This window comes from Rhamphochromis longiceps, linkage group LG3 (genome assembly GCF_057381845.1).
Source record: "Rhamphochromis longiceps isolate RC_006_pf linkage group LG3, R_longiceps_female_GT1.1, whole genome shotgun sequence".
Lineage (NCBI taxonomy): Eukaryota > Metazoa > Chordata > Actinopteri > Cichliformes > Cichlidae > Rhamphochromis > Rhamphochromis longiceps.
The window spans coordinates 11,595,096-11,607,630 of record NC_140559.1 but is presented as its reverse complement, the minus strand read 5'-3'; the positions used below and the strand labels follow the sequence as shown (position 1 = coordinate 11,607,630).

Below are 12,535 nucleotides of genomic sequence, written 5' to 3'. Positions count from 1 at the left end.
TTCAATAACCATATAAGGGGCGCGGCTGCCCCTCTGTGGGTCTTCCTTGGTCTCTTGTGTTCTGGGGGCCTCTGGATGTCTGGAGTTTTGATCTCCTCCATACCTGCTTGATACCATAGAGGACAGGGCTGTGGCTCCCCACACTCCCTAGCAGATCATTACATGGAGAAACCTTTGGAATGCAAGCATGCTGATCCACACAGGTATGCACACAGGTGTACACATGGGTATTCACAGACGCGGACTAAAGCTTTCTTGGCTGCTGCCTCAAAGCACACTGTGCGCTGTCTATCTTGCGTGCTGCACAATATCGTTTATTATTTAGTAACTATTGATATCTATGGCTAGCTAGTTTATTGTGATGGTGCTTTTTTTCTTATTATGTTGCTCTTTGTTGTTTGCTGTCTCCTCTGTTTTTTTTTCTCCATACAGGTGACCCAGGTGTTTTTTTTTTTTGTTGTTTTTTTGTTTTTTTTTCTCTCTTCCCCCCCTTCTCACCGTCTCTTCTCCCCTTTGGTTTTCTTTCTTTCTCTCCCTCTCTTTCTTTCATTCTTTCTCCCTGTCCTATCCCCCAGTCATGTCTGTCCCGTTTGTAGCAACTGAAAATAAAATAAATAATTATAATAAAGGTCAATCAAATGGACCAATATGGCAAGGCCATGATGATCCACTTGGTAAAATAAATCCGCCTGGCATCTTTCTTGGCCTTAAGACAACAATTCTGATGGCTATAGATCCAAACGGGACAAAAAACCAAAAAACCAAAAAAAACCCCAACCATATAAAAGCCCGGCTGAACGGCTTGGGTTGCCTTAAAGAGACACCACACCATTGTGACTGTTACAGTGTGTTGCAGGTTATTGTTAAATTTTCCACGACAATTTGGCGTTGTCGGCAGGATTCCTCCCGTGAGTTTCACTGAACTATCCTGAGGTAAAATGGCCTCAGTCCCACCGTTGTTTTCAAAAAGGGGGAACCGCGGTGTGTGCTTCAGCGACTCACACATGCAGGAATTTTTAAAAGAACCAAGAGAGGCACTGAAAAGGATCTGCAACGGTGAGATGTTTTAATTTGGGAGCATTTTCAATCGGACCAACAGGGAAAGCCTCGCTTCCTTACAGCTGCAATTATTGGGTGCAGGTTCCTAGAAACTCAGTTTGGGTTTTCTAGTGGGTATTCTTGTTGCAGTGGTAAGTGCAGGATCTTTGAAGCTCAACAAGTTGAGCCTTCTAGTGTATGGTCTTTTAGCACTTTTGCACCAGCGAAAAAGGCAGAAAGGCCGGACAGCAGACGCGCTTGTTCGTACAATGGAAGCTGGGCCCAGCAAATGGGGGCGTTTTTTGTTTTTTGTTGTTGTTTTATTTTTTTTGGACGGACCGCTGGGAGGGAAACCTCAGGAATTCAACGCCTAATTTCAGGACCGTCATGGGAAGGACTCTGTCCTTAGTTTACGGTGTTTAGCACTTTTGCACCACAAGGAAAAGGCCGGACGGTGAACACGCTTGTCCGCAAAGCTGAGCTCAGCAGTACGGCCAGTACGGCCGTAGGAGGCATCCCTCTGGCTAGTCCGCGCAAATCCAGGTTTCGATTGCATGATTTATCTATTTTTTCTCTTTCAGAAATATGGGAAAGAATACATGCAGTATGAAGTGTGTAGAAACTGAGGAATGCAGTAAAGAGAAGTGTGTCTGTGTGTAAGAGGTGCTGTGGGTGGTGTATAACCAAGAGTGATGGACAGAGATGTGTTAAAATGTGGACAGAAGAAGAAGAGAGGGAAAGTGTTGATAAGTAGTGATGAAAATGATGTTAAATATGTCTTAGTGTGTTTGTACGGGTGGCTACTGTTGTGGAAATTTATTAACAAAGCCTGCAGACACGATGAGCAGTTAAATGGTGATAGCGGCTTGTCCGTCTCTTTTAGTTGAGCTACCTTAATAAAACTATTTAATTTAACCCTTTTGCCTCCTTGACTCCTTTTTCTGACCCGGACACTTTTTGTTACTTTCCCCTCACCACCTAGACCCCTCAGGGGAATGTAACAAAGATCTAAACTTATTCTATGCTAGATTCGATACAGCAAACACCATGAGACTAGACAGTGTGCGCACCGCGGATGACGTCAGTGCGCACACTGTGTCTGAGGAGGATGTGTGGATGTGCTTCAGGAAGGTGAACGCGCGCAAAGCTACTGGTCCGGACGGGATTCCCGGCCGCGTCCTCAAGTCATGCGCGGCTCAGCTGGCTGGAGTGTTCACGCACATCTTCAACCTTTCCCTCTCTCTGTCTGTAGTCCCAGCCTGCTTCAAAATGGCCACCATCGTCCCTGTACCCAAATCCTCCACCATCTCCTCATTGAACGACTGGCGACCTGTAGCCCTGACCCCCATCGTGAGCAAATGCTTCGAGAAGCTGGTCAGGGACTTCATCTGCTCTGCACTACCCGACTCACTGGACCCTCTACAGTTTGCATACCGCCACAACAGGTCCACTGATGATGCCATAGCCCTGACACTACATACTGCCCTGTCACACCTGGAGAAGAGAGACACGTATGTGAGAATGCTGTTTGTAGATTACAGCTCAGCATTCAATACCATTGTCAGGAAATCTGGTGTATCATATTTGTAGCTGGGATGCTTGTTCAGGGTTAGGTATGAGGCAAATATAATAAATAAATAATAAATAAACGGCTTATGGTTGAGAAATGAACATTCAATGCACGGGCGACAGATCTGGTTGACATTCCTGCTGTCAGCATGCCAATTGCACGCTCCCTCATTGCTTGTGGCATCTGTGGCATTTTGCTGTGAGACAAAACTGCACATTCCAGGGTGGCCTTTTGTTGTGGGCAGTCTGAGGTACACCTGTGCACTACTCATGATGTCAGATCAGCATCCTGATGTGGCACACCTGTGAGGTGGGATGGATTATCTCAATATAGCAGATGTGCCCACTACCACACATTTGGACTGATTTGTGACCACTGTTTGGGAGGGATGGTTATATTGTGTATCTGGAATGAATTTTAGGTCTCTACGTCCATCCCATGGGGAATGGGAGCAGTAACAAAGGTGTTGCGTTTATATTTTTGTTGAGTGTATGTTAAAAAACCCCCCAGAAAAACTGGAAATATACACAACAATAAGAGTAACAGATAAAAGTTAAGAGCATGTAGAGGTTTAAAGATAAGGACTTTTACACAGGTGAGTTTTGAGGGTGGACTTAAAAAGAAAAGTGACTAAAAGCCCCCCATTGTAATAAGACAAGCGGAAAGAACAGAGAGAGAGAAAGAAAAGATGAAGATCTGAGGCACTGAGATGGGAAGTTCATCTGTACTAAATCAGAAAGGTATGGTGGAGAGAGACAGAATGAATAGCCTTAAATGTATAAAGGATTATTTTAGAATAAATGCGAAATTTAACTGGGAACCAGTGAAGCTGCTTCAGGATTGGGGAGATGTGGTGGGTAGAGGAAGTCCTAGTAATAATACAGGCAGCAGAGCTCTGGACACGTTGGAGCTTGTTGATGGATTTTTTTTGTAAGGCCAAATAATAGTGAATTACAGTAGTCAGTTTGAGAGATGACGAGATTATGGACGAGAATGGCAGTGTCATGAGGAGTGAGGAAGGGGCGGAGGCAATTGATGTTATGGAGTTGAAAATATGCTGCACGTGTGACATTATTGATATGTGAATTTAAGGATAATGTGCTATCAACAATGACACCCAAGCTTTTCACAGAGGGAGAGATAGGTATCAACGAATTATTGATAGTGAGAGAAAAAACGTTAATTCTGGACAGCAATAGTTTAGTGCCAACCAGGAGAAGTAACACACCCTCTGAAACACCCTCGCTGCAGGAAGGAGCGCTTTCGCAGATCATTCATCCCAACAGCAGTTAGACTCTATAACTCCTCAATCACAATGTCATAAGTCACTGGACATGTATATTTAGTGTGTATGTGTGTGTGTGTGTGCATGTCTATACATAGGAATAGTAGTGGTAGAACAGTTATGTTAAGCTATACAGTTTATGTCTTGCATATTTCCAACCATATCCATAAACTCATAGTGTCAGAGCTCTAGACTAACTTTTTGACATGGGCGCACCGGTGCGCCTAACTTTAAAAATTTAGGCGCACCGGCACAAAAGTTAGGCGCACTCAAATTTTTCAACCGCATCGCTTAACACCGCAGTTTTACATGTGCACTTTCTTTGGGGGGGAAGTCCATACAGACAATATTCATTTGTAAATGATTAACTAACAAACTTGTGCTTAAAGTGCTTTGTCAATATTGTAGAAAATGTTAAACTTAATCATCACATCGGCTCCTCTGACGACCTGTTTGCTGTTGTCTGCTGCTGAAAGGCAGTGGGGAGAGGGGACACTTGGGCAGTGCATTTATTGCAGCATATAATGTGTTTCCTGGATACACTGCTGCTTTTTCAGCATTCAAAGATTGATGGCACCGTGTCAGAGCTGGCTATGAATTTCAGACAGATCAGGCCTTAAAGAAAAGTTATCAATAGTTCTTAATATCATCCCAGGGCACATTCACTAGAACCTGTGTCAGCCATAGTACGGAGTCCTTGCTGTTGGTGATGTCCTTAAGGTGAGTGTATTATATTTTATATTTATTTCATATTGTTATCCGGCAATTCGGCAGTTATTTATTCAGACCTATATTGTTACTATGTTCTAAATGATATCTGCTGATGTTTCAAATGTTGTATCCTCATGTTGTTACTACACGTTGTTTTGTTGTGCTAATATGTAGCCGTAAACTCATTTTTAACTGTAGAGCAAGGCTGAAGGCTACTAATAAACGAGGTATGTTCAACATAAAACCTTAGTTCTCTGTGTCACGAAGGTGTCTCTCTTTTACCCTGGCCACAACACCATACTAGCTGGACCATAATAACAGTTTTAGATGGAAAGCATCTTAAAATTGCCTCTTTTTTTTTTTTGCTGAACATCTCCTTGAAAGTAGCATCATGTGAGTCACACTTGTTAAGGTAATACATGCTAAATGAGCCGTAGCTTTCAATGCATCACCGGATGAAGCCTTGCAGTTACAGTAGCTCACTGCGGGTATCATGTTGCCAAGGGAACTAATAAAGCATACAGTGATCGGAATGATTTTGTATTGATGCAGGTTGTCATTGCTCATGCTGAACTACTTAAACTCCAAGTAGACAATTGCTCCATTCCTCATTACCATAGATAATATCAAAGTAATAAAACAATCATTATCAAATTCTGATTTGCCATAGATAAAGTGATTTTATAGGTAGGCTATCATGTAAAAATCTGCTACATAAAATTTATAACCGAGTGTAAAATACTAATTTCATTTTCATGTGGTTTAGAGGTCAGCTATGGATACTCGGCTGCGAGAATTCTTAACAGAGCGTAAAGTTGAAGAAGATGTGATCAAGAAACTTGAAGATGAGAATGTAAGCCACTGCAGCTGTTGCTGTGTGCGTGCGTGTGTGTCTGTGTGTTTGTTTTTGAACGGAGAGCAGCAATCCACAATTTACTATGCACATTCTAAAAAAATTTATTGAATTTCATATTTGTGTTTAATCAGTGACATTAATTAATGACGTGATATGTTTAAAGAGTAATTTAAAAAGTAATTTTTGTTCATCTTATGTTGGACAAATGTGTACCACATTACCAAAAGTATCTGTTATCAAAAGTAGATAGCAAAAAACAACTCTAAAATATGCAGTTGTATGTATTCATTGTTTTTTTTTAATATTGACAATTTTATTAATTTGTTATTTATATTTTTCAGATTGATGAAACTGTCATTCCCTTAATGACAGACAGTGACCTGGCAAAGTACATCCCCAAAGTTGGCGATAGAGTCTCCACTGTGGCCTTCTGCCATCCAGGAAAGAATCTATACTCTCAAGGCTACGACAAAGACTGACAGGAGCTGAGGGAATGCCTCCTAAAAAGAAATTGTCTCAGTGGGCAGAAAATACAAATGCAAAACGAACAGTTAGACGAATTGAGGTTGGCTGGATGGATTTTGATGAGGAGAAGGGTGGGTTCAAACAGGTGAAGTCTGTAAGTGGTGGTGGAACAAGGCATTTATCTGTAGATAAAAATGAAACAGTGTCAAATATCAAACTTATGGCTGAAAATCTGTTTTTCCCCAATGGCACCTCAAAAAAAAAAAAAGTCTTTCACACTATTCAACTCATATTGAGAGCTCACAGATGCGTGTGGATGCTTCCTCTGTTGGTGGAAAACATAAATTCAGAACCATCAAACTTTGTAATTAATGATGGAGCTTCCATAAGTGGATATTTGGAACTGAATGACACATTACCATGGGATGGTCTGCCAAATGTAGGTGAAAGTGAAGATTCTGATGCAGTTGTTATTATTAGTGGGGATAACAGGGTGGATATTAGTGTGGTTGAACTAAATCCTGAAACACTGTTTACAGAAAAAGAGTCTGATCCACCTCATCACACATTGTCTCTCTCACCGGGGCTGACAGGAGAGGCCAATATTCCTGACCAAGCACCCCCTGAACCACGATCTTGTCCCGTAATACTGACTGTTAGAAGAGGTCATTGTCTTACTGATTTGATCAGTGCCTTTAAGGACTCAAACATTATTTCATCTGAGGTCAATATCAAAATGTTGTTACCAAATGGAGAGCTTGAACAGGGGGAAGGAAGTGGTGTTTTGCGGGACTGCCTGACAGAATTTTGGATGGATTTCTATGACAGCTGCACATTGGGAGTTGAGGTGAAAGTCCCATTCATCCGGCATGACTTTCAGTGTGAAGAATGGCAGGCTATAGCTAGAGTGTTTGTTGTAGGGTGGAAACAAGCTGGTTACTTCCCAGTGAAGCTTGCAATACCCTTTCTGGAGGAGATATTGTACGGCTCGACAACCAGTAGTTTAAAAGATTCCTTTCTTTTGTACGTCTCACAGTGAAGGAGCTTCTAATCTTTCCAGAGGAGATGACAGCTGCCCAGTCAACAGTTTCTCGTTACCTGAAAAGGTACATTGGAGAAATTGATTTCAATTATCTTCAGCTTTTCCTGCGGTTCTTTACAGGATCCAATCTGTTGGATAAAGCCATACTAATTGAGTTCATAGAAACTGTTAGGATGCCTGGGTCATCGACCCAGGGTTTTTGAGTTTACGATATTATTTATACTGTCTAGTTTTTGTTTTCTTTGAGTTCTGTCTTATGGCTTAGGTCTGTCTTCTTTAGTTGCTCTGTCTCCCCTATCACCTGCATCCCCTTGTCTAGTTCGCGTCTATGTGTATCTTAAGTTCCTATATCCCCGTGTTCAGTCAGTGTTTTGTGTCTGCCCTGTTCCCACGTCTCTGTTCCCTTTGTAGTGCCTGCATATGAGCCTGTGTCTTTGTTCAGTCTGTGTTATGCGTTTCCTGTTTTACTTTGAAGGTCTGTGTCTTATCTCAGTGTGTTCAGTTTACGCTTCTTTGGTCTCGTCAGTTCTGATTTGCCCCAGCTGTGTTTCCCTCCTGTTACTCATTCCCTGATTGCTCCCTCTGTGTATTTAAGCCCAGTGTTTCTCTGTGTCTGTGTCGCGATCTACCGTTTTCCTAGCTGTGTGTTCTGTCATTCCTCCAGTTTAAGTTTGTTTTGAGTTTTTTCAGTTATGTTATATTTTGAGTATTAAATTAAAGCCTTTTTTGAGTTCATGTCTGTCTCCGGAGTCTGCACCTTGGGTCCTGTTCCTGCCTGCACACAGCCACACCTAACAGAAGATTGCGACCAGAACATGGACCCAGCAGACTCCGTGTTGTATCAGCGACCCGCAGTTTCTGCCTTCCTCAAGGAGATCGTGAGGGAGGAAGCTGAGCATGCCCAGGAGCTCCAGTCACCCTTCTATGGGTCACGTTTGGCTTTGGGAGGGCCCCGCAGCCTCCAAACTGCCATGGCTACGGCCGAGCCAGCGTCTATGCCTCGGGCGATCAGGTTGAGCACGTGCTCCTTCTCTCCAGTCGCTACACCTCCGCCTTCACCCCTGGGTTACCAGTCCGACAAGAGAGTTAAGCGGCGGAGGAAGAAAGATTATGTGACACCGGACGTTAGACTCACTCTGCTGCAGTCCTTCGCTCTGTTTTTGGGTCTGCCACGTTCTGAGCTTCACAAACTCTCTGCTTCCTCATCGCAGCCCGGTCCTTTGGAGGATTCTCAGCCCAGTTCGCCACCTCCCACTTCCCGGAGGAGGCGACGCTCACACCGTCACCACTCTTTTTCTGCGGAGCAACTCCCGGTGGTGAGTTGTGATTGCTGTCGTTCCTCGGAGCTGGAAAAAAACAATCATATGAACACTGCTAAGACTGAGACAATTAAGACTGTTAGACGTGGTGGTGGTAGGAAGTTAAAAAACATTTTAGAGGAGTCTGTGTTTGCTGAGCCTGCTCCTTCGCACCATTGTGTTCCTGCTCCCAGGGCAGCTCGGGCCCAGCATTCCCCTGCACCTGTTTCAGTGCTTCAGGTGAGGGAGGCTGAGGTCCAGCTGGTCCCTGCTCAGGTGTCTAGGCTGGCTGAGCCTCTGCCTGTCGCTGCACCTGTACCAGCTCCTCGGGTGGAGACAGCAGCTGCCCAGCCGTTGACTGTGCCTGTCCCGGCTCCCAGGGTGAGGATGACCGGGATCCAGTTAGCTCCTGCACCCGTACCTTCTCCTCGGGTGGGAGTGGCTGGTGTCCGGCAGGTACCTGCACATGTTTCTGACCTCGCTGGAGGCTCAGGTGAGCCCGTCCAGCAGTTGTCTGTAGGATCCGTAGGCTCAGACAACCTAGCCCAACCATCTGCTAATCCACCACCTCACGCACCATTACTAACATCTTTACAACAGTCGATACATATTAGACTTCTCTCCATAGCTCAGACATTAGCTCACCTATCGGCTCAGTCACCTGCTCAGTTACCGCCTCAGTCGTTTGCTCAGCCACCTGTCTCCGCTGGAGGGTCCGAGGGGCCCGTTCAGCCACCGGTCTCCGCTGGAGGGTCCGAGGGGCCCGTTCAGCCTCACGTCTCCGCTGGAGGGTCCGAGGGGCCCATCCAGCCGTCATTAGCCTCTGCCTCTGCTACGCCTGGTCCGGCTTCGGCCTCAGCTTCTGCAGTTCCGTCTGGTCCGGCCTCCGAGTCTGCAGCTCCGCCTGGTCCGGCCTCCGAGTCTGCAGCTCCGCCTGGTCCGGCCTCCGAGTCTGCAGCTCTGCCTGGTCCTGCCTCTGTAGCTCCGCCTGGTCCGGCCTCCGAGTCTGCAGCTCCGCCTGGTCCTGCCTCTGCAGCTCCGCCTGGTCCTGCCTCTGCAGCTCCGCCTGGTCCGGCCTCCGAGTCTGCAGCTCCGCCTGGTCCGGCCTCCGAGTCTGCAGCTCTGCCTGGTCCTGCCTCTGTAGCTCCGCCTGGTCCGGCCTCCGAGTCTGCAGCTCCGCCTGGTCCTGCCTCTGCAGCTCCGCCTGGTCCTGCCTCTGCAGCTCCGCCTGGTCCAGCCTCCGAGTGTTCAGCTTCGTCTGCTCCTGAGGTCTCCATGCTGTCTGTTCCTGCACGTCGTGCACGTCGTGCACGTCCTGCCCAGCCTGCTCATCCTGTCCGGCCAGCACGTCCTGTCCGGCCTGCTCGTCCTGCACGTCCTGTCCGGCCTGCTCGTCCTGCTCGTCCTGCACGTCCTGTCCGGCCTGCACGTCCTGTCCGGCCTGCACATCCTGTCCGGCCGATGACTGGACGTCGTTGCCGTCATGGACAGCCCTCGGAACTACGCCGCTGTCATGGACGGCCCCCTGAACTACTCCTCCACCAGTGCCTCCCGCCCGGCCGGCCTCCTGACCTGCTCGGTCGCCGTCGCTGCCTCCCGCCCGGCCGGCCTCCTGATCTGCTCCGTCGCCACCGGTGCCTTTTGCCTGGCCGGCCTCCTGAACTGTTTTCTGGGCTCTTGGACCATCAGCCTCCGGGCCGCCCCCCTGAACTGCCCGGGATTGGACTATCGTGCTGTCAGCCTCCGGGCCGGCCCCCCTGAACTTTTTTGAGACTATTGCCTGGGCCTCTGCGCCTTTCGTGAGCTCTTTTGTTTGTTTGCTTTTGGACTTTGCCTGGGCCTTGGTGCTGTTGTTTTGGACTTTGTTCCTGTTTTTTGTTCTGTTGCTTTCCGGGCTCCAGTGTTTGCACTTTTTTTGTTTTGTTGTTTCTGGCTCCTTGTTTTGTTTCGCATTTGCGACCAAATTGGTCGCACTCTAGAGCCCTGAGTGTGTATGCTACTGTTGTACAGTGGGGCAAAAAAGTATTTAGTCAGCCACCGATTGTGCAAGTTCCCCCACTTAAAATGATGACAGAGGTCAGTAATTTGCACCAGAGGTACACTTCAACTGTGAGAGACACAATGTGAAAAAGAAATCCATGAATCCACATGGTAGGATTTGTAAAGAATTTATTCGTAAATCAGGGTGGCAAATAAGTATTTGGTCACCTCAAACATGGAAAATCTCTGGCTCTCACAGACCTGTAACATCTTCTGTAAGACGGTTTTTTGTCCCCCACTCGTTACCTGTATGAATGGCACCTGTTTGAACTCATCATCTGTATAAAAGACACCTGTCCACAGCCTCAAACAGTCAGACTCCAAACTCCGCCATGGCCAAGACCAAAGAGCTTTGGAAGGACACCAGGAAAAGTATTGTAGACCTGCACCAGACTGGGAAGAGTGAATCTACAATAGGCAAGCAGCTTGGTGTGAAAAAATCAACTGTGGGAGCAATCATCAGAAAATGGAAGACATACAAGACCACTGATAATCTCCCTCGATCTGGGGCTCCACGCAAGATCTCATCCCGTGGGGACAAAATGATCATGAGAACCACACGGGGGGACCTGGTGAATGACCTGCAGAGAGCTGGGACCAAAGTAACAAAGGTCACCATCAGTAACACACTACAACGGCAGGGAATCAAATCCCGCAGTGCCAGACGTGTTCCGCTGCTGAAGCCAGTGCATGTCCAGGCCCGTCTGAAGTTTGCCAGAGAGCACATGGATGATACAGCAGAGGATTGGGAGAATGTCATGTGGTCAGATGAAACCAAAGTAGAACTTTTTGGTATAAACTCAACTCGTCGTGTTTGGAGGACGAAGAATACTGAGTTGCATCCCAAGAACACCATACCTACTGTGAAGCATGGGGGTGGAAACATCATGCTATGGGGCTGTTTTTCTGCCAAGGGCACAGGACGACTGATCCGTGTTAAGGACAGAATGAATGGGGCCATGTATCGTGAGATTTTGAGCCAAAACCTCCTTCCATCAGTGAGAACTTTGAAGATGAAACGAGGCTGGGTCTTCCAACATGACAATGATCCAAAACACACCGCCCGGGCAACAAAGGAGTGGCTCTGTAAGAACCATTTGAAAGTCCTGGAGTGAGCCCTCATCTGGGACTCTCCTTAGCTCTTACTGGGACAGTGGCGCAGCTGCCCCTCTGTGGGTCTTCCTTGGTCTCTTGTGTTCTGGGGGCCTCTGGATGTCTGGAGTTTTGATCTCCTCCATACCTGCTTGATACCATAGAGGACAGGGCTGTGGCTCCCCACACTCCCTAGCAGATCATTACATGGAGAAACCTTTGGAATGCAAGCATGCTGATCCACACAGGTATGCACACATGGGTATTCACAGACGCGGACTAAAGCTTTCTTGGCTGCTGCCTCAAAGCACACTGTGCGCTGTCTATCTTGCGTGCTGAACAATATCGTCTATTATTTAGTAACTATTGATATCTATGACTAGCTAGTTTATTGTGATGGTGCTTTTTTTTTCTATTATTATGTTGCTCTTTGTTGTTTGCTGTCTCCTCTGTTTGTTTTTTTGTTTTTTTTCTCCATACAGGTGACCCAGGAGTTTTTTTTTTGTTGTTTGTTTGTTTTTTTCTCTCTCTCTTCCCCCCCCTTCTCACCGTCTCTTCTCCCCTTTGGTTTTCTTTCTTTCTCTCCCCCTCTTTCTTTCATTCATTCCCCCTGTCCTATTAAAAAAAAAAAAAAAAAGAAGATGACAAAGGATGAACTGAAGCTCCGCCATCACGTGATGTCGCATGCTGCTGTTTCTGATGTCATTTAAAAAAAAAAAAAAAAAAAAAAGAAAGTCCTGGAGTGGCCTAGCCAGTCTCCAGACCTCAACCCCATAGAAAATCTGTGGCGGGAGTTGAAAGTCCGTGTTGCTCGGCGACAGCCCCAAAACATCACTGCTCTCGAGAAGATCTGCATGGAGGAATGGGCCAAAATACCAGCTACTGTGTGTGCAAACCTGGTAAAGACCTATAGTAAACGTTTGACCTCTGTTATTGCCAACAAAGGTTATGTTACAAAGTATTGAGTTGTATTTTTGTTATTGACCAAATACTTATTTTCCACCCTGATTTATGAATAAATTCTTTACAAATCCTACCATGTGAATTCATGGATTTTTTTTTCACATTCTGTCTCTCACAGTTGAAGTGTACCTCTGGTGCAAATTACTGACCTCTGTCATCATTTTAAGTGGGGGAA

At 46.2% G+C, this 12,535-nt stretch overlaps 1 protein-coding gene across 1 annotated transcript in view; it reads left to right on the top strand.

The window, feature by feature from the left end:
- The window catches only part of LOC146672913 (uncharacterized), an 11,038-nt gene extending 1,012 nt beyond the window's left edge, over positions 1 to 10,026 (top strand). The window contains exons 1-2 of the mRNA XM_085400911.1: positions 1 to 5,457; positions 5,802 to 10,026. The exon at positions 1 to 5,457 is cut by the window's left edge and continues 1,012 nt beyond it. Coding sequence (XP_085257037.1) covers positions 7,702 to 10,026 — 2,325 coding nt within the window. The 5' untranslated portion in view covers positions 1 to 5,457; positions 5,802 to 7,701. The remainder of the gene's footprint in view (positions 5,458 to 5,801) is intronic.
- Positions 10,027 to 12,535: the final 2,509 nt, after the last annotated feature.